Genomic DNA, 22,057 nt, shown 5'->3' on the forward strand with positions numbered 1-22,057 from the left:
ACATAGTCAACTATTAAGGTAAGATAGAGAAATAAAGGAACCTGAAAGCAAAAGCATATTACATATCTGGCCAATCTGTGGCTCTCCAGCTGTTGTGAAACTGCAAGTCCCAGCATGCCCTTCTACACTTTTGCTATTAGGAAATGCTAAAACTGTGGCAGAGCAGCTGGAGAACCACAGGTTGGCCAAGCCTGGCATATTAGCACCTGAGGTGGATCATGTGCTGCACTTTCCCACCCCCTCCGTGCACATGGTCCACCACTGCTTATCTATTGCCGGTGGCACAATCTTCCATGAGATAATTTTGGGAGATGGCACTGTGCAGCACATAGAAAAGGCCCTGGCACAGTGCCAGTCTTCACTATCCCCTGCACTGGAGCCGACTTTCCAAATATATCACACAGAAGATGGCCCAGTTCAGGGTGTGGTGCAGATGATCCAGGTACACTGCACATCCTGCACCATAGCCGGATTAAGGCAGGGGCACAGGAGGCAAGTACCCCCGGGCCCTCATCTCTAATGGGGCCCTCAGCTGGAGCCATTTTAATTTTCTCAAATGGCAGCTGGGGGGTTACAACAAAGCCAGGAATGCCTCACGAGTCAGATGTGCAGTGCTCTCCCATGCGCACGCAGTTGAGGGAAATGCTGCTGCTGCTGCGGGACTCTGGGAACAGACACAGAGAGGCAGGACGCGCTCTGACCAATGAGCATTCAGCAGCGCTGTCCTCTACTGTGTCTGTCAGTAACAATCATGCTGCACTGCTACAGCTCCACTTGATAGAGACAGGGGAGGAAACAACGAGAGTGTGCATTTTCTCTCCCACTGTCCACAGCCCTCCTCCAGTCTGCTCCGTACAGGCACATTGACTGAGTAAACATCCAAACAGCGTGGAGCTGTAGATGCCGGCCTGATCTATATATATATATATATATAGTATAGGAGATAAGGGCCCTCATTCCGAGTTGTTCGCTCGCTAGCTGCTTTTAGCAGCATTGCACACGCTAGGCTGCCGCCCTCTGGGAGTGTATCCTAGCTTAGCAGAAGTGCGAACAAAAGATTAGCAGAACTGCTAATAAATAATTCTTTGCAGTTTCTGAGTAGCTCCGGACCTACTCACAGATTGCGATCAGCTCAGTCCGTTTAGTTCCTGGTTTGACATCACAAACACGCCCTGCGTTCGGCCAGCCACTCCCACGTTTTTCCCTGACACGCCTGCATTTTTTTGCAAACGCCGGGAAAACGCTGAGTTACCACCCAGAAATGCCCCTTTCCTGTCAATCATTTACCGAACAGCAATGCGACTGAAAAGCGCCGCAGAATCCACAGCAAATCTGCTAAGTTTTTAGTTAAATAACTAAGCGCATGTGCCCTGCGTGCCTTGTGCATGCGCAGTTTGCAACAAATCGCAGCATAGCGAAAATCGGCAACGAGCGAATAACTCGGAATGACCCCCAAGGTACGGCAGTAAAAGCCTGTCTGACATCACACTTGAAGCTCAGTATAGTGCACACTGCAGAGCAAAGGGAGAAACAGACGGGCATATTGGGGGAGGGAGAGTACGGGAAGGTGGGAAGTAAGGGCCACTGCTTGGATGACAAAAAATTACAGCCACTGCACGGGAGGAGAGGTAGAGAGACTGGAGGGAGGATCCTTCTTGGTCTTAAAGAGTTGTCACAGATAAAGATAGATTCCTCAGTCACAGCCAGCAGCATGTCCCACAATTAGCCCCAGCAAGAGCTACACTATTATTATTATTATCATTATTATTATTATTATTATTATTATTATTAAGAAGCTGTATTTATAGGGCGCCACATGTCTGCAGCTTTGTTCAACTGGGTTTTGGACCATTGAAAGAGGCGTGAAGAAGCAGAGACAAAGGGGTAAATTTACTAAGGTGGGAGATTTTTAGAACTGGTGATGTTGCACATAGCAACCAATCACATTATATCTATTATCTGCTAGAAGCAGCTAGATAAATGGTAAGTAGAATCTGATTGGTTGCCATGGGCAACATCACCAGTTCTAAAAATCTCCCATCTTAGTAAATTTACCCCAAAGTGGGGGTGTAGTCCTGGGGAAGAGAGTCCAAAGCGGAGGTTGCAAGAGTATTTGGTGATGAAACAGGAGGAATCAGACTCTTTTACACAGAGGGGTAGATGTATTATGAGGCAATAGGGGAAAAGCAGTAACTGTACACTTTAAGTGTGGCAGTTACACGTCCTCCCCCATGTATTACTATGGTGGTGTTTGATAAGTGAACTGACATTATATGCGCTGCTATCTACAAGATAGCACAGTGATGTCCCCACCACTGCCACCAGTATATGAACTGCCAGTTGGACTGACCGTTCCAACACCTGCAGCTATCGATTACGACAGCTGCAGGTGCCATTTTGGCCATACACCACAGCCAGGGACAGAGCTGTCCCTGGCTGTGGTGGCTGCCAGCTCCGGGCTGCATGGGAGATCTTGCGAGGCTTGCTGGATCTCGCAAATGCCTAGTAGAGCTAGTGAGGACTGGAGGAGATAAACAGCGCATCAGCACTAGGCCGATGCATTGTGGGCTCTGGCAGGGATCGCTGAAGTGGGGAGTTTCCACTCTCCCATTCTGGCAGACAAAATGGTAATACATCTCATAAGTACTGCTTCCTGCTTCACCTTATAAAGAGGCAAAAGCAGGAAGCGCTATAGCGGCACAATGGCCCTCATTCCGAGTTGTTCGCTCGCTAGCTGCTTTTAGCAGCATTGCACACGCTAAGCCGCCGCCCTCTGGGAGTGTATCTTAGCATAGCAGAATTGCGAACGAAAGATTAGCAGAATTGCGAATAGAAATTTCTTTGCAGTTTCTGAGTAGCTCCAGACTTACTCCTACATTGCGACCAGTTCAGTCAGTTTCGTTCCTGGGGGGTCATTCCGAGTTGTTCGCTCGTTGCCGATTTTCGCTATACTGCGATTAGTCGCTTACTGCGCATGCGCAAGGTTCGCAGAGCGCATGCGCTTAGTTATTTTACACAAAAGTTAGGTATTTTACTCACGGCATAACAAAGCTTTTTCATCGTTCTGGTGATCGTAGTGTGATTGACAGGAAGTGGGTGTTTCTGGGCGGAAACTGGCCGTTTTCTGCGAGTGTGCGAAAAAACGCTGGCATTTCTGGGAAAAACGCGGGAGTGTCTGAAGAAACGGGGGAGTGTCTGGGCGAACGCTGGGTATGTCTGTGACGTCAAACCAGGAACGAAACTGACTGAACTGATCGCAATGTAGGAGTAAGTCTGGAGCTACTCAGAAACTGCTAAGAAATTTCTATTCGCAATTCTGCTAATCTTTCGTTCGCAATTCTGCTATGCTAAGATACACTCCCAGAGGGCGGCGGCTTAGCGTGTGCAATGCTGCTAAAAGCAGCTAGCGAGCGAACAACTCGGAATGAGGGCCCTGGTTTGACGTCACAAACACACCCAGCGTTCGCCCAGACACTCCCCCGTTTCTTCAGACACTCCCGCATTTTTCCCAGAAACGCCAGCGTTTTTTCGCACACTCCCAGAAAACATCCAGTTTCCGCCCAGAAACACCCACTTCCTGTCAATCACACTACGATCACCAGAACGATGAAAAAGCTTTGTTATTCTGTGAGTAAAATACCTAAATTTTGTGTAAAATAACTAAGCGCATGCGCTCTGCGAACCTTGCGCATGCGCAGTAAGCGACTAATCGCAGTATAGCGAAAATCGGCAACGAGCGAACAACTCGGAATGACCCCCAATATGTGCTGCATAGTACATCCGTCCCAGAGTAACAAAGAAACATAGAAATTGACAACCGAAAACCACTTGGCCCATCTAGTCTGCCCTTTTTTTATTATCTCTTTTTATTTTTTATTTAGTATATTGTGCACCAGAGGTAGAAGCCACAGAGAGCTACACATTCTCTGCACCCACTGACCCAACACCCCACTTTGAAGCAGCTAATAACTCTCATGCTATTACCATCTCTGTGCCTAATTTATTTTTATCTTGAATAGTTTTAATCTCTATTTGTGGTTTCTCCATATCCACCTTCTGCAATGTTATTTAAAAACCCTATACTGATCTTAAGCCCCATACACACTAGGCGATATTTTCAACAATTTCACTCATTTTGACCCTTCTGAGCGATATCATTTGTAATATCGCCCAGTGTGTATGCACTATATCATTAGCAATGCACGCTCCCATGGGTTGTTAACGAGGTGTTCTGTCACCCGTTCATGCAGGTCAATCTGACAAAGTCATCAGAAACGGCATGTTCGGGGTGGTGACAGGATGTCGTCACTGAATGCTATAATTAGCGATATCACTCAGTGTGTATGCACTAGGTTGTTTGCCCAGGAGTTCAGGGGCAAACACTGACGATATCGCTCATGGAGCGTATCATCTAGTCCAGTGGTTCTCAAACTCGGTCCTCAGGACCCCACACAGTGCATGTTTTGCAGGTAACCCAGAAAGTGCACAGATGTATTCATTACTCACTGACACATTTTAAAAGGACCACAGGTGGAGCTAATTATTTAACTTGTGATTCTGTGAGGAGACCTGCAAAACACGCACTGTGTAGGGTCCTGAGGACCGAATTTGAGAACCTGTGATCTAGTGTGTACCCGGCTTTAGCCTATGTTGACATACCCTATTTACTATAAAACTGTTATGTAACATTATCAACTCCATTGGATCATTCCCACCCTCACTGCCCAAAGACAGTTAGGGCCAGATGTACTAAGCCTTGAAAAGTGATAAAGTGGACAGAGAAAAAGTATCAGCCAATCAGCGTCTAGCTGCCATGTTACAGGCTGTGTTTGAAAATTGACAATTAGGAGTAGTTTATCATTCTCCACTTTATCACTTTTTAAAGGCTTAGTACATCTGCCCCTAACTGCCCTTTTGCACCCTGGTATCCAAAACTATTTTGAACCAAATACTGGGAGAACTGGAAAGCCTACCTACCTATGCATTTATATTATGTAGGTAGGAAGCAGTAGTTGTTGGGATGATGAAGGACTTTGATCATGAAAAAGTGTTCACGGCAGGAATAAATGTAAATCTGAGCCTGATCATATGTCTTGGTATGACAGGGTACTGGGACTTTCAACATTTTCAAAACATTTCATAACTGGCGTATGGTAAAGTGGCACACGCAGAAAGAATGCAGGAGCGGTTGGGAGAGGTGCCCCCCTATGTATGGTCAAGTGGCCCAGACTTAAGGAACTATATAGGAAAAAGTTAACTTTTCCAATGTGCACTAATATAATAAATGTACCAATATATAGTCATGTGATTAATCTTTGAATTATTATGTACCTTCTCTTATTCCAAAAACAAACGCCCCTTCATATCTTCCTCCATCTTTGTACTGCATCACACCATGGCCATGCAGTTCTCCATCCAGAAATTCACCCGAATATGTATTTCCTGCAATACAGAACAGAATCTCTGGCTACTGTAAGTGTTCTCAAAAGTAACTTTTAAGTGAACGTATTTCCAGAAAAACATCAATCTCTTTTCAGTAAGATCAGAACACTGATTTATGGTATTACAACCAGGATTATATATGAGATTAAAGTTAACACTGCTGAGTGTTCTTTACACTAAATATACATTCATTTAAAATGAATCTATCTTGGTTAAGGAGTGCACCGGATCAGATTGGGCCACCAGGTCAGTGTGCAAGTTCCCACTGGTCCTGTCTTATGCTCCCCTCTGCTGGCAGGCTAGCACTGACTGCCTGCCTGCCTGCCTGCCCGATGTGATTCGGGGATTTACATTCCACTGCTGGAATGCAACCCATAAACTGTCATCTGCTCTGGCTAGCGGGTATCTCTGCTCCACTATAGAGTGGTATTAGCACAGAGGGGGCGACCATATTGCGTTTTGCACTAGTTATTCATTGGACTGTGCTTTCCTTATTGCCTGCTTTGAGGTGGTACAGGGTTTCTGGACCTTGGGTCTCCTTTCTGTTCAGCACCATATTGCCCTTGATGTTTGATTGCCTACTCCACTCCGCTGGTCTGACAGCGCTGCCTGGGACCTGCTCCTATGGTGTCTGAGATCTGCTTCACTTACACTGTGCCTGTGACTTGCCAAATTTACTAAAACAGAATTCCTACAAGATAGTATTTCTTATGCAGTGCCATTTAAAAATATGTATTTAATTTCTAAAAGAAATAGAAATGTATTATGTATGTAAAAATAGGATTTTAATTACCTACCGGCAAATCCTTTTCTAGTAGTTATAGAGGATGCTGGGGTTCCATTTAGTACCTTGGGGTATAGACGGGTCCACTAGGAGCCATGGGCACTTTAAGAGTTTAGTAGTGTGGGCTGGCTCCTCCCTGTATGCCCCTCCTACCAGACTCCGTCTAGAAACTGTGCCCGAGGAGACGGACATAATTAAAGAGAAGGAAGTACACAGATAGCGGTGAGATTCACACCAGCTCACACATAACAAAAGGAAAGCCAAGCTAACCAACTTGAAATGATTCAGCAACGGCTGAACCAACAATACTTAACCAAGTAACAATGCAGTAAAACGAAGCACTGGGTGGGCGCCCAGCATCCTCTACGGACTACGAGAAAAGGATTTACCGGTAGGTAATTAAAATCCTATTTTCTCTTACGTCCTAGAGGATGCTGGGGTTCCATCTAGTACCATGGGGATGTACCAAAGTTCCCAGTACGGGAGGCAGAGTACTGAGGTTCCTGCAGGACAGATTGACCAAACTGAAGGTCCTCAGAGGCCAAAGTATCGAACTTGTAGAACTTAGCAAACGTGTTCGACTGACCAAGTAGCTGCTCGGCAAAGCTGTAAAGCCGTGACACCCCGGGCAGCAGCCCAGGAAGAACCCACTTTACGAGTAGAGTGGGCCTTAACAGATTTTGGACACGGCAAGCCTGCCGTAGAATAAGCATGCTGGATAGCAAACCTGATCCAGCGAGAAACTGTTTGTTTAGAAGCAGGACACCCAATATTGTTGGGATCATAAAGAACAAACAGAGCGTACGATTTCCTGTGACAAGAAGTTCTCTTCACATAAATTTTCAAAGACCTCACAACATCCAAGGACTTTGAGGTAATTGAGGAGTCAGTAGCCACTGGCACCACAATAGGTTGGTTGATAAGAAAAACTGACACAACCTTTGGAATAAAATTGCTGACACGTTCTGAGCTCAGTGCTATCTTCATGGAAAATCAAGTAGGGGCTCTTGCATGACAATGCCCCCAATTCTGACATACGTCTAGCAGATGCCAATGCCAACAGTGTGACCGCCTTCCAAGTAAGAAACTTGACGCCCACTTTCTGTAAAAGCTCGAACCAATCCGATTGCAGGAACTGCAGCACCACATTAAGATCCCACGGTGACGTAGGAGGCACAAAGGATGGTTGGATGTGCAGAACCCCCTTTCAAGAATGTCTGAACCTCAGGGAGAGCAGCCAATTGTTTCTGGAAGAAAATGGACAAGGCCAAAATCTGGACCTTAACGGATCCCAAGTGACATCCACACCTGCTTGCAGAAAGAGGAGAAAACCATCCTAGTTGAAACTCCACCGTAGGAAACTTCTTGGATTCACACCAAGACACATACTTTTTCCAAATTCGATGGTAATGTTTAGACGTTACTCCCTTCCTAGGCTGTAACAGGGTAAGAATGACTTTGTTCGGAATGCCCTGCCGAGCTAAGATCTGGCGCTCAACCTCCATGCCGTCAAACATATCCGCGGTAAGTCTTGATAGGAGAACGGTACCTGTTGTCGAAGGTCATCGCGAAGAGGAAGAGGCCTAGGATCCTCCAGCAGTAATTCCAGAAGATCCGCGTACCAAGCCCTTCTTGGCCAGGCCGGAGCAATGAGGATCTACTTTTAGTAGTTTGAGAATACTTGGGATGAGTGGAAGTGGAGTGAACACATACACTGACTGGAATACCCACGGAGCTACCAGTGCGTCCACCGCCACTGCTTGTGGAACTCTCGACCTGGAACAGTACCTCCGAAGCTTCTTGTTGAGGTGAGAAGCCATCATGTCTATCTGAGGTACACCCCATCGGCTTGTCACCTCTGCGAACACCTCCGGGTGGAGGCCACATTCTCCTGGATGGAGATCGTGTCTGCTTAGGAAGTCCACTTCCCAGTTGTCCACGTCCGGAAAGAAGCCTTTTCTGCCCAGAGGAGGATTCTTGTTACCTCTGACATCGTCGCACTGCTCTTCGTTCCGCCCTGTCGGTTTATGTAGGACGCTGCCATTACATTGTCCGACTGAACCTGAATGGCCTAATCTTGCAGAAGATGTACCACTTGTAGAAGGCCGTTGTATACGGCCCTTAGTTCCAGAATGTTTATTGGAAGGATGGATTCCAGATTTGACCACTTTCCTTGGAAGTTTTCCCCTTGGGTAACTGCTCCCCAACCTCTGAGACTTGCATCCGTGGTTAGAAGAATCCAATTCTGAATCCCGAACCTGCAGCCCTCGAGAAGGTGAGAAGCTTGTAGCCACCATAGGAGTGAAATTCTGTCTTTCAGCGACAGACGTATCCGCTGGTGCATGTGAAGAAGAGATCCCGACCATCTGTCTAGAGGATCCAGTTGGAAGGACCTTGCATGAAATCTTCTGTACTGTAGAGCCTCTTAGGAGGCTACCATATTCCCCAGAAGGCGAATGCACTGATGAACCGGTACCCGGGGTGGCTCCAGACCATTGATTGGATCACCAATGCTTTCTCCATCGGTAGAAAGACCTTCTGCATTTCCGTGTCGAGTATCATCCCCAGGAAGGGCAGTCTCCTTGTTGGCTCCAAATGTGACTTTGGAAGGTTCAGGATCCACCCATGATCCTGTAGTAGTCGAGTTGAGAGAGCAATACTCTGTAACAGGCTCTCCCTGGAAGATGCCTTTACCAGCAGATCGTCCAGATAGGGAATTATGTTCACTCCCTGCTTGCGGAGGAGTAGCATCATCTCTGCCATGACCTTGGTGAACACCCTTGGTGCTGTGGAGAGGCCAAATGGCAGCGCCTGGAACTGATAGTGACAGTCCAGCAGCGCAAATCTTGCCTGGTGAGGTGGCCAGATCGGAATGTGAAGGTACGCATCCTTGATATCCACAGATACCAGGAATTCCCCCTCCTCCAGACCTTAGAGCACCGCTCTCAGGGACTCCATCTTGAATTTGAATTCCCTCAAGTAGGGGTTCAATGACTTTAGATTTAATATCGGCCTTACTGAACTGTCCGGTTTCGGTACCACAAACAGGCTTGAGTGTGCTTTCGGTGAGGTGGAACTGGAACTATGACATTTGTTTGAACCAATTTTTTAATGGCTTCCTGTAGGATAGCACTTTCTGTCAGTGAAGCTGGTAAGCCTGATTTGAAGAATCTATGAGGTGGGAGCACTTGAAACTCCAGTTTGTACCCCTGGGCCACAATATCTTTTACCCAGGGGTCTAGGCATGATGACGCCTAGACGTGACTGAAATTCATTAGTCTCGCTTCCACCTGCCCGATCTCCAGGCTGGGAGGCCCACCATCATGCTGAAGACTTTGATGAAGCAGAACCTGGTTTCTGCTCCTGAGAACCTGTTGGTGCAGGTTTTCTGGATTTTTGCCTGACCACCTCTAAAGAAAGTGGAGGGGGTTTTGGATTTTCTAAATTTCGCGGTCCGAAAGGACTGCAGTGTAGACGTAGGATAAGATTTCCTAGGCGGTGGCGCTGCTGAGGGAAGAAAGGTTGACTTACCTGCAGTTGCCATGGAGATCCATGCATCCAGTGCGTCCCCAAACAGAGCCTGACCTGTGAAGGGTAGGTTCTCCACACTTTTCTTGGATTCTGCATCTGCAGTCCATTGGAGCAGCCAGAGTCCTCTGCGTGCCGAGACTGCCATGGAAGTAGCCCTTGCATTCAGCATGCCTAGGTCCTTCATGGCCTCCACAATGAAGCCCACAGAATCCTGTATGTGAAGCAAAAACAATTCAATGTCACTCCTATCCATAGTATCTAAGTCTTCTAGTAACGTGCCTGACCACTTTACTATGGCTTTAGAAATCCACACACAAGCAATAGTGGGTCTTAAATCTATGCCAGTAGCTGTGTAGAGTGATTTGAACGTAGTCTCAATCTTGCGGTCAGCCGGCTCTTTTAAAGCGGTGTAACCAGGGACAGGTAAAACCACCTTCTTTGACAATCTAAATACAGAAGCGTCTACAATAGGGGGGTTTTCCCACTTTTTATTGTCCTCTTCTGGGAAAGGGAAAGCAATAAGAACCCTTTTTGGGATCTGGAATTTTTTCTCTGGGATTTCCCAGGATTTTTCAAACAAAGAGTTGAACTCCTTAGAAGACGGGAAGGTAAGCGAGGATTTCTTACTTTCTGTAAAATAAGATTCCTCTTCTCAGTAATAAGTAAAATGTCCCTAATGGCTTCAATCATCAGTTGCACCCCCTTTGCAAGTGATGCATCCCCCCCCCCTTGCATATCCCCATCACCGTTCCCTGTATCAGGGTCAGTGTCAGTGTCAACTTGCATTAACTGGGCAAGTGTACGTTTTTGTGGGTATATTGGGGGGTCTTAGACGAAGCAGCGGGGGCTGAGTATGTCAAACCCTCCACAGATTTTCTCAAAAACATTCTCAGTAAGTGACATCCTTGTTGAAATCTGGGATATCATTCCCCTTAAAGAATTGTCAAAGTCGAAAAATATTCCAGTACATACACCACGTACTAACCACACACACATGCCTGCTGCGCGTGCACTTGTTCCGCCGTGCGTGCACATATCCGCAATTTGCGTATGATCGCTCCCGCAGTCCTGCGCGTGGTATGGGTATTTATGGCGGAGTTTGTGAGCGCATAGGGGGTTATCAAAACATTACATATTTAACCCAAATAGTGCACATTGTACACATAGCCCCCCTGCACCACATCAACAAATATCAACAGTTTAAATGATTCCAGGACTAAGGGATTCACCTTTGCATGATAGGAAGGGACAGACTAAGGTTATAAGGTGATGTCTAGTACCCAGCTGTAGGGTATTTTAAGGGTAACATTCCGGTGTTGGTTAGAGGAAGATCGCATGTTCCTGCGTGTAGTTATGTGCAGAAGTAGAATATAGATATAAACTGTATTTACTGTATATTATGTATGCGGCGGGAATCCAGAGGAGACCACCCACAAGAGCAGTTGAGAAAGACATCGCCCACCTTTTCAAATCAACCTATGACCTCTCCTGTAATGTAAAGATGGACAAAGGGATTACAGTATCCATTGTATTGCTTTTGGAAGTAGTGTATAAAAAGCCTGTTGCTGCCTGGCCGGTCAGAAGACTCTGAACGCTATCTACCTGATTAGCGGAGGACTGGACCAGGTTGCGCAAGTGAATATTCTCACGTATGTACATTGACTGTAGCCATTTACTCTGTTGTATATTGTAGTGTATAAATTGTATTGTTATCCCATTCCAGATATATACGCTGAGGTTTCGGAGCCCAGTGTTTGACTACGAATCGGTGTTGTGTCCTCTTTTCCCTGCTAGGGTATAAAGCGTATTACATTACCTTTTTACTCTTGGGTAAAGTTACCATTCGGGACTGGAGGCATAGGGGGTCACTCCGAGTTGTTCACTCGCTAGCTAGTTTTAGCTGCCGTGCAAACGCTATGCCGCCGCCCACTGGGGAGTTTATTTTAGCTTAGCAGAAGTGCGAACGCATGTGCAGCCAAGCTCTGCAAAAACAGTTTGTGCAGTTCCTGAGTAGCTCTGAACCTACTCAGCGCTTGCGATCACTTCAGCCTATTCGTTTCCGGATTTGACGTCATACACCTGCCCAGCGAACGCCCAGCCATGCCTGCATTTTTTCAGACACGCCTGCGTTTTTTTCAGACACGCCTGCGTTTTTGCAAACACTCCCTGAAAACGGTCGGTTGACACCCAGAAACGCCCCCTTCCTGTCAATCTTCTTGCGGCCGCCAGTGTGACTGAACTCTTCGCTAGAACCTGGGCACAAACACAACAGGCTCTGTACTCATATGACACGCGTGCGCATTGCGGTGCATACGCATGCGCAGAAATGCTGATTTTTAGCCTGACCGCTGCCCTGCGAACAACGGCAGCTAGCGATCAACTCAGAATGACCCCCATAGTTCAGCCTACTGACAGCAGGATTGTTGGATGTTGGAGCAAGATTAAACAAAAAGTTGCAATCGCTTAATGGGCCTGATTCAGATGTGGACACAGTTGCCGTCACAAATAGATATTCCAAGTGGCGCTCAATAATAAATATAAAATATGTTTTAAAAAAAATTCTGTATTTATTTTTAGTAATAAATGATTATACAATGATATCAGAAAACTACCGGGAGTCAATAATCATGTAACAAACAATATGCACTTCAATAAAAATGTATATATAAATAGAACTGGGCAACCTTAATATCCATACCACATCAAAGATCCTAATTAGGACTCAATATATCATATACTGGCTGTGCTTCTGGTAAGTAGATGCAGTCATGCACTGAGCACCGCAACTGATGTTTGATAAGTGGTACAGTCGTTCATCACGGATTTAAAATGAAGCACAGAAGTTAAAATGAAAATAGGAGTTTCTAAATGTTAAATTCACTCACATATATATGTGGGATCCTTGGTTCCCAGATGATGGTGCAGCACAGCGTGTATAGCACCTGGGATGGATGGTAATAGGAGCCGGACACTGGTGTAGGGCTTGGTGTCTGGAACCGCATATCTCGCAGCCAGCGGGACCGGGCTGTTACGTCGGTCACTAAATGTGACTTGCTGTGGGTGCCCCAGTGGTGTACCTCCGGTGTGCCAGCGGAGGCAATGAGTGATCACGGCTGCTTGGCGCGCTCAGAGATGGTGAGCCCGTATGGTGTCTGTGGCGCTGCTGTGAGCGCTGATCCCCGTGTTGGGAGTGCTTCATTGGAAAAGCCGGCTCCGTTGCTTGCAGCTCAAGCCGGGTGTTGAAGGTGGAAGCGGTTGGGTGTCCAAAAGCTACCGCTCTCACCATGTGTTGCAGATGTTATTGGCTGTGCCAAACAGACAGGCTGATGCTGGGTGTGGAAGAAGGTTCTGCCGGGGAGAATAGCAAGTAGGTCCTGTGTCCTTAACGCGTTTCAACGCACTACAGGGCGTCTTTATCCAAAGGCAGGGCTACAATATGCTAATGCAGTGGTTCCCAAACTTTTCTGAATCACGGTGCCCTAGAGTATTGGAAGTTTTTTTCACGGCACCCCTAGAACAAACATTTCTTATTGAGAAATTCAGATAAGAAATATCAAATGAAATAAGTTTTTATATGTCATCCTTAAGCTCAGTTTTGTGGTGAGGGACAGGATTTACTTCTATTTGTCCACATATTATATGATTGGTGTCAGGATTCTGATTTTGTCTGTCCCCGGCGGGGGTGCTAGTGGGTCAGTGTTGGTGTGACGTAATACACGAGGAGACCGAAGAATAGTCCTGCACATAGGCGCTGATATTTATTATGTCACAGGGATCACAAAGCAATTGAATAACAGGTGCAGTGGAATGCAATTGCAGTGGAATGCAAAACCAGAAATAACAGGAAATAAATATTCAAAAGTCACTGGTATCTATGATTGAAACAAACAGAACTCCGGTAATTGTAAAAAGCACACAGTCTCAGTATAACTCAGGATGAAATAACTTTGGAAAAACAGAACTCTGATAACTGTACAGTCTCTATGAAGCACAAGTCCAGATAGCCTAACGGGCTTAAGCAGGAGACAGTCTCTAAGCAAATAGATGTTAACTGCTGAGATGCACAGATGGTAACTGATAATGAGTGCACAGGTAGATAATGATAAAACACCTGAGGAGAGTCTCTTACTGCTGGTGGATTGTGGCTGGCTGTGGCTGGAGTTTGTAGTTCCACAGTAGTGATGCGATGGAGAATGCAGATTCCTGACTGTACCCCCCCTTTTATGGGTGGGCACCGAACACCCACGCTGGAACTTGGAAGGCTGAATGTCAATTGAAGTCTCAGAAGACAATGTAGGACACTTGAGAGTAGAGGACTGGAATAAGCATTCATAAGCAGGAGTAGAATCAACTTGAAATACTCTAGGGTGGAGAGAGGACGTCATCTCCAAAACTGACAGGAGTTCCTTACTTGACACACTGGAGAGAACCACACCGGGTTCGGAGGAACTGGAATCGGTAGGAACCGACGGCGACTTTGGACAGACGGATGGAACCGGGATTTGTCCAGGACTACTTAAATTGACTTGAACTGAAGGAGGCTGATCTGTACAGATGGATGGGACCGGATTGGGTCCAGAAAAGCTTGAACCGGCTGGAACCGGAGGAGTCTTCGGACTGACGGATAGGACCGGATTTGATCCGAAGATGCTGGAATCGGCTGGAACCGAAGGAGGTAGCCCATCATTGGAGCCACTCAGGCTGGCTGGAACCAGTGGAGTCTTACTGGAATCGGCTGGAACCGAAGGAGGCTGATCCGGACAGACGGATGGGACCGGATTGGGTCTGGAAAAGCTTGAACCGGCTGGAACCAGTGGAGTCTTAGGACCGACGGCTGGAACCGGGTTAGGTCCATGGATACTTGACTCTTGATCATTGAGTCGTGACACTGAACTTTGGAGTGACCCTGACCCCACACTCTGACCACCATCCGGGTCCATGGGCCTTGGACAAACTGTCATGATTCTGATTTTGTCTGTCCCCGGCGGGGGCGCTAGTGGGTCAGTGTTGGTGTGACGTAATACACGAGGAGACCAAAGAATAGTCCTGCACATAGGCGCTGATATTTATTATGTCACAGGGATCACAAAGCAATTGAATAACAGGTGTAGTGGAATGCAATTGCAGTGGAATGCAAAACCAGAAATAACAGGAAATAAATATTCAAAAGTCACTGGTAACTATGATTGAAACAAACAGAACTCTGGTAATTGTAAAAAGCACACAGTCTCAGTATAACTCAGGATGAAATAACTTTGGAAAAACAGAACTCTGATAACTGTACAGTCTCTATGAAGCACAAGTCCAGATAGCCTAACGGGCTTAAGCAGGAGACAGTCTCTAAGCAAATAGATGTTAACTGCTGAGATGCACATATGGTAACTGATAATGAGTGCACAGGTAGAGAATGATAAAACACCTGAGGAGAGTCTCTTACTGCTGGTGCATTGTGGCTGGCTGTGGCTGGAGTTTGTAGTTCCACAGTAGTGATGCGATGGAGAATGCAGATTTCTGACAATTGGCAGTCACAAGCGCTGGTTTTGTCTATTGAATTCACTATAAATAATTTCAATTGGTCCTGGACCACCAATCCAGGGCACCCCTGCAAATACTCCTAGATACCCTAGGGTGCCACGGCACACAGTTTGAGAATCACTGTGCTAATGCTTACAAAGTGTCAAAGTCAGAAAAATATCACGCTGCACGTTGCCATATATGCACTTCATGCGTGTGCACGCTGCATATTTGATCAAAATAATGTATTTTATAAGTTAATATTCCCCTGAGTTCAACAGGTATCAGTGGGTCTCAAGATGGCTCTTAGACCTTAGAGATTCCCCTTTGCATGTTAAAAGGGCTTCACATGTTCTTATGCATAGTTAAGCACAGGAATAGTAATTGAAGATTAATTGTATTCCGAATAAATTACACTAAGCTTTGAGACTCAATGAAGAGGGCTAACACCTGTGTTTACGAATGGGGCTGGTTTTGTCTCCAGAAGAATGATTGCTGAGATGTCATTGTCTCAACTGAAAGTGGACATTGAGAATACCGAACAAAACCCAGAGACAGGGGTTGTTTTGTATTCGCCAAACAATAGCTTCCCACAAGACAGGAATTTGAAACAAGTGCATAACCAAGATCACATGGTCAGCTCTGCTCACTGATACAGCTAGCCCTCATGCTGTGAAAGACACACACTTCCTGTGGTTGACACACCCCCACAGCTGGAATGCAGGTATGATATATCCACTGGAAATCACAGGGCTCACTGACTCACTCAGAACCAAGCAAGCATCCAGAAGCATGGCTTGCTTATCACCAGGCTCCAAGCGAAAGGCTAAGTATTGTATACTCATGGCTTAATGGCATAGAATAGTTTAAATATGTGTTTGTGGTAAAGTAGTTGTGAAATGATTGGCATAGAATAGTTAGTTTGGAGATACAAATGGCTTAAGGTTAATGATGCTTGTGCAGTTGTGTGATTGTTGGGTGTTTGGGATGATACTCTATGAAATCTGTAATGAATTGGAACAGTAGACAATCTGTAGCATAGCATCTCTGGTATACATTTATGGATGGTGATTTATAACAGATTATAGTAGTTTTACATGATGCATCTTGCTGAAGGTTAGAAGTCAAAACATACTTCCTTTTGTTACTGTAGTCATGTGCTTGTAGCAATAGCAGGCTGATACTTGTGGGTACCTGGTGATCTGGTCTTGTGATGGCTCATATGGACAGCATGAGATATGTGGTGCTGATTCTGGAAGGATAGCATAGTCAGCATACCATATGCTCTGGTTATTGAGATACTGTGTTGGCTTGAAATTGTGAAAGGTGATTTAGATGGTTTGGAATTGTAAAATCAGAACATATGCATTGTGTTGAGGCTTGGACATTTTGGAATATAGTGGAGTCTTGTGTCTTCTGCTATGTGATTGTGGTGTAGCAGAGAGTGCCATGTGTTTGGACTTGCAAATCTAAAATGGCTGCTAGCATTCCCTTTTAAATCATATGTTACAGACTTTGGAATCATGGGAGTTTTTCCCAAAATGGAGTCTAGCTTCTGTCCCATGCGGTATTGTAGGGACCATTGTGTTGTTGCTGGGTGTTGTGTATATAGGGCCAGCCAGCCTGGGTGAGCTCAATTTTTCTCTCCACAAAGGGTCTCAGCATTGACTAACTGCGCAGCGATTGTTTCTCACATGTGTAAATTCTCTGCAACCATATTGTCTCTTATTTAATGTTATAAGCCATTCTCTCTCTCCTTCCCCCCTTTTAATGTAATTGTATCTGTATTGTATTTTATGTGTAGTGATTCGGTTAGGTATTTTATGTTATCTTGGTAGTGTATAACTTGTATTGTATTATTCTTTTGCAATTGAACGTTCATTCATTTCCTTAAAAGGCGTTAGACCCTTAGACCGGTATTTGAGTGTTTATTATATTGTTAAGGGGTTCTCAGAGCGTCACATACGCTCATACAGCTTTTAAACTAACAAGGTTACACTGTGTTGCATTTACACCTTATCACTGCACAAGGGTTTACAGTATAAGTACATTGTATATGGTATAGTTATAAAGGTTTAACACTGTGAGCGTCAGCGCCGCTTGTGATCTCCTCGTGGTTCCGAGCGTCCGCTACGCTGATAGCGTATCATTACGTTAGTCGGCAGCCTATAGCGTGCTTGCCTTTACGCTCTAAGCCGTGAGCGAACGTGCCGCTCGTGCGTCTCATCCACGGCTAAGCGTTTGTTACGCTACGTGCGTACTCTTACGGTATTCCATACGCCAATTGCGTACTGTGTTCTTTAACCTTTTAGAGTGTTTTATACAAGGTATATTATAGGCATTGTCAAAAGCTTACCCAAGCATAGGGAGCAGGGGTTAAAGTGGGCCGGAACAGGGCGGAACTGCGTTCCGTCAGTTTTATTGGGAGGCGGAATGAGTTCCGCCACCTCCAGCTCACTTATTGCCCGGCCACAGGACTCTGTGCAGGGCCAGGCAGTGCCGTCTGATTGGTCTGAGCGTCGTCCCCAATGTACTGCGCCGCGCCTCCTACGTTAATAGAGGAGGTGGACGGGTAGTGCAGTGTCTCCTTTAGCCCCGCCTCCGCTTGTCCCTCTCGCGCTGGCAGCAGGAATGAGACACGCAGGGAGTCCTCTCACGTCCGTCTCTCCTGCGTGTAAAGGGTAGGAGCTGCTGGCTCAATATTCAAGACAAGGAGCGGAGGACACATGCGGGCACTGTTAGAGGCTATCAATGACGGGGCAAGTAGTGAAAGAGGTAGGAAAGACCTGCATGGGTGAGCCACATAAGGGGGAGCTGTGTCCGGGGTTACATGTGCTGTGGGGAAGGGGGGGGGAGCTGTATGTGGGGTTACATGTGCTGGAGGAGGAGCCGTGTCTGGGGTTACATGTGCTGGGGGAAGCTGTGTCCGGGGTTACATGTGCTGTGGGGAAAGGGGGGGGGAGCTGTATGTGGGGTTACATGTGCTGGAGGAGGAGCTGTGTGTTGGGTTACATGTGCTGTGGGGGGGGGGGCTGTATGTGGGGTTACATGTGCTGGAGGGGGAGCCGTGTGTGGGATTACATGTGCTGGAGGGGGAGCCGTGTCTGGGGTTACATGTGCTGGGGGAAGCTGTATCTGGGGTTACATGTGCTGGGGGGGTAAACTGTGTGTGGGATTACATGTGCTGGGGGGCTGTATGTGGGGTTACATGTGCTGGGGGGGAGCTGAATGTGGGGTTACATGTGCTGGGGGGAAGCTGTGTGCAGGATTACATGTGCTGGGGGGGAGCTGTGTGCAGAATTACATGTGATGGGGGGAAACTGTTTGGATTTACATGTGCTTGGGGGGGGGCTGTATGTGGGGTTACATGTGCTGTGGGGGGGGGAGCTGAATGTGGGGTTACATGTGCTGGGGGAAGCTGAGTGCAGGATTACATATGCTGGGGGGAGCTGTGTGCAGAATTACATGTGCTGGGGGGAGCTGTGTGTGGGATTATATATGCTAGGGTGTGGGAGCTGTGTATGAGATATGTGCTGTGGTGGGGGAACTGTGTGTGAGATTATATATACTGTGGTGGGGAGCTGTGTGTGAGATAATATACGCTGGGGTGGAGAGCTATGTGTGAGATTATATGTGCCGGGGTGGGGGGAGCTGTGTGAGGGATTATATGTGTTGGGGTGGAGGAGCTATGTGAGGGATTATATATGCTGGGGAGGGGGAGGTGTTGGCTGGATGCGTTGGGGGCACTCCCCCTGTTGCTTCAGCCTAGATCTGACCTCCACATAAAAGAAGTCTAGCCAGATTCAGAGGTTTTTGGTGGGCTGTTACACAGCCTGGGGTCAGCAAGATGTGTAGAAAGAGAAAATATTAAAAGGTATATGTGGACTGTGTAGAAGGTAATTTGGGTAGAATAGTTTGTGGACGTTATGTTGGTGGCTCTGGAATATGATAAACTGCCTGAAGATGTGAATTTTAGAACGCTTATAGGTTTGGAGACTAGAGGAAAATCTTGTGAATGGAAGAACATCGCACAGAGTGGGTGCTGCATGAAAAAAATCCTTTAACTGCAACTGGGAGCAGGTAATGCTTGTGTGAGATACGCAGATCTTGTGCAGAACGGATAGGCGAGTTGGGAGATAATGTGAGATAAGGGAAGAGATGTATGTTGGTGTAGTTCTGTTCATAGAATTGTTTCAGAAGTATTTTATATGGAAATTGGTAAACTACAGGCAGCCAAGAGTGGAACAGCAGATTAAAGTTTTCCAAGGTGGGCAAGAAGGGGAGGGACTATGGGCGTAGCATCTGCTGGGTGGGAAAGAAGGGGCGGGGTTAGTGATGTAACAACCACAAGGGAGGGGCTGGGGTGAGTTCCACCACCTCTCTAAGACCACTTTAAGCACTGATAGGGAGGCCCACTGCTGCTTAATCATATCGGTTTGACAATGTACAACAGCGCACCCATCGGTAACATCTGTGCAGATGCCCAGCAGCCTCTGAGTGAGTCTGACTGGTGTTTCAACGGTCCAAATATGCCCTTGTTCATCTGCGAGAGATTCCTCTGTGCGAGCGGCTTTAGCACATGTGCAATGGATAACAATCGCTCCACTTGTGTAAATATTGGCTATTGGGTTCGCATCTGAATGAGGCTTGTGGAGATTTCAAAATGAATTCACAGATCTCCTGTATAGAACCATCTATAAGGAATGAGACTTCCAGCTTCTAATAAGCATCTGCAACACATAACGTGATCTACACAGGTAAGGTTACCCTCATATTGCTGCCATTTCTTTTTCATCCACTAGGAGTCACTGTAGTACTCTTGGGATATGGACGGGGCGTTAGCAGGGATAGGCACATTTAAATATTTAAATCAGTAACTCCCCACCCCCTCCATACTTCCATAGAGACCTCAGTGTTTTTTCTGTGCCTCTAGGGAAGGTACACGTGGAGTGACAATCCACAATTTTACTTCTATTTTTTACAAGGATTTTTCTTTTTACTCACAATCCCTTCCCAGCTTATAAAGAAGTTTGGGTCCGGGATTGTTGGTGCTGCTGACTGCAGCTATTGGCTTGTCAGCGCTCAAGAGAGGAACACCGCCATAGACCACAAGCACCTGAGCTAATTGCAGCCTGAGGCTGCAGAAGGAGCTGGACAGAGCTTAACAGAGAGAAGCCCCATCATAGCCTCCACGGATTTCAAGTAATTAGCGGTGAGGTAGCTCACTTGCTTTGTCTTGCTGGGGGGTGAGGGGTGGCAGCGTGAGCTATGTGGGGACTGTATGTTTTTATTTTTATTGCTGCTATTGGGGTGTAGAGTAGGATCTTGATCCGAGACACCAAAAAGCTCAAAGCTTTGACCTTCTTCCCAAGATGCATAGCGCCGCCTCCTATATCACCCCGCCTCCATGCACAGGAGCTCAGTTTTATAGTTGGTGCCATGTAGTAAGCAGGCACTTAACAGGGGGGCTGCTCCAGCAGCCCTGAAAGAAGCTTTTAAAGTATTTTGAAGACTTCAAGGGCTGCAGCAGAGACACTGACTGTGTTAGATGTCAGTCAGACATCTCCTGCTGCAGCTCCATCACCTCCCCCAGTGGCGCTGTACACTCCTGCGCCCTGGTTGCCGGGTATCTACAGCAGAGGCTCCGGTTTTCTTCATTGTTAGTCACACACACGACCGCTGCTCTCCCGGATCACGTGGCCGCACTACAGGGAGGAGGTAAGGGGTCCCCACAACGGGACCCGCTGTTAATCGCTATCCCGCGCGGCCGGTGGGAGGAGGGCCGCGCGCTGGCGTGGACACTGTGGTAGTACAAGGACCCCACTAGACCACCAGGGCATGGGCACAGATCGGTTTTACTAAGACCCCAGTACTCGGTGGTGAAGTCCAGCAGGGGGATAAGGCTTTGACCTGTAGCCCCTCCCCCAGCCCCAGGGTGCCATTTAGAGTAAATGTTCCCGCCCTGGAGCTGCATCTCTCTCTCTCCCTCACTCTCTGTCAGCGTTTGGGCGCCATTAGGTCAAGCTGAGCTGATCCTGGGACTGTTTGGGCAAATCCTCCTCTGTAAAGCCACCTGCCTGTCAGCGCTGTGCATTTTACAGGACACTTAAGTATTCTACATGTCTGCTGACAGTGTTAGTTAAGAAAAAGTCTTTACTGTGCATTGTTATATCTAGTCAGTGTATAGCTATACATAATACTACTCTGTATTGCTAGTCCAGTGCAGTTTTATTGCATGTCATAATTTCTGCATTGTACAAACTGTGACTATGTGTGTGTGCATATAGCTGCTGTGTGAACTCCATTTCGTGTCTCTCACTCAGATTGCTATCCCTATATTCTATAACCTGAGGGGGCTAAGTGTGTCAGGTTTATCATAATATAGGCAGTTCACAGGGTGTACTCAGTGTGTATTTTTCTCTGTGATTTTTAGTCACCATATACCTCTTAAATTCCCTGTTTGTGCTGATACACTACACAGGGGGTTCTTGTCAGGTATTGTGCTGCTGATATTGTACTGTGTTGCCTTGCATTGAGCTTTTGATTATGTCAGCTACAAAGGGCAATGGAGCTGGGGCTGATCCCACACTGCGTGGTGCTGACGCTGCAGAAACATTTGAGGAAAACATAGCAGCTGTGGGTTCAGGTTCTGGGGGTTCGTTGCCCCCCAGTGGGACTGTAGCAACGGGGGTGCAAAATGACCCACCTTGGGCTACCTTCTCCACGCTATTGAATATGCTGGTAACTAGACTAACGCCCCCTATGGGACCTCCTGTGCCGGTACAA

The 22,057-nt window shown here is 46.8% G+C and overlaps 1 protein-coding gene across 6 annotated transcripts in view; it reads right to left on the bottom strand.

Moving 5' to 3' along the window:
* MORN1 (MORN repeat containing 1) overlaps positions 1-22,057 on the bottom strand; it is a 1,300,694-nt gene that overhangs the window by 1,099,333 nt on the left and 179,304 nt on the right. For all 6 annotated transcript variants that reach the window (XM_063943076.1, XM_063943075.1, XM_063943078.1 and 3 more), the window contains exon 4: positions 5,332-5,442. In XM_063943076.1, the coding sequence (XP_063799146.1) occupies positions 5,332-5,442 (111 nt within the window). The remainder of the gene's footprint in view (positions 1-5,331; positions 5,443-22,057) is intronic.

Source organism: Pseudophryne corroboree, chromosome 10 (genome assembly GCF_028390025.1).
Source record: "Pseudophryne corroboree isolate aPseCor3 chromosome 10, aPseCor3.hap2, whole genome shotgun sequence".
NCBI lineage: Eukaryota > Metazoa > Chordata > Amphibia > Anura > Myobatrachidae > Pseudophryne > Pseudophryne corroboree.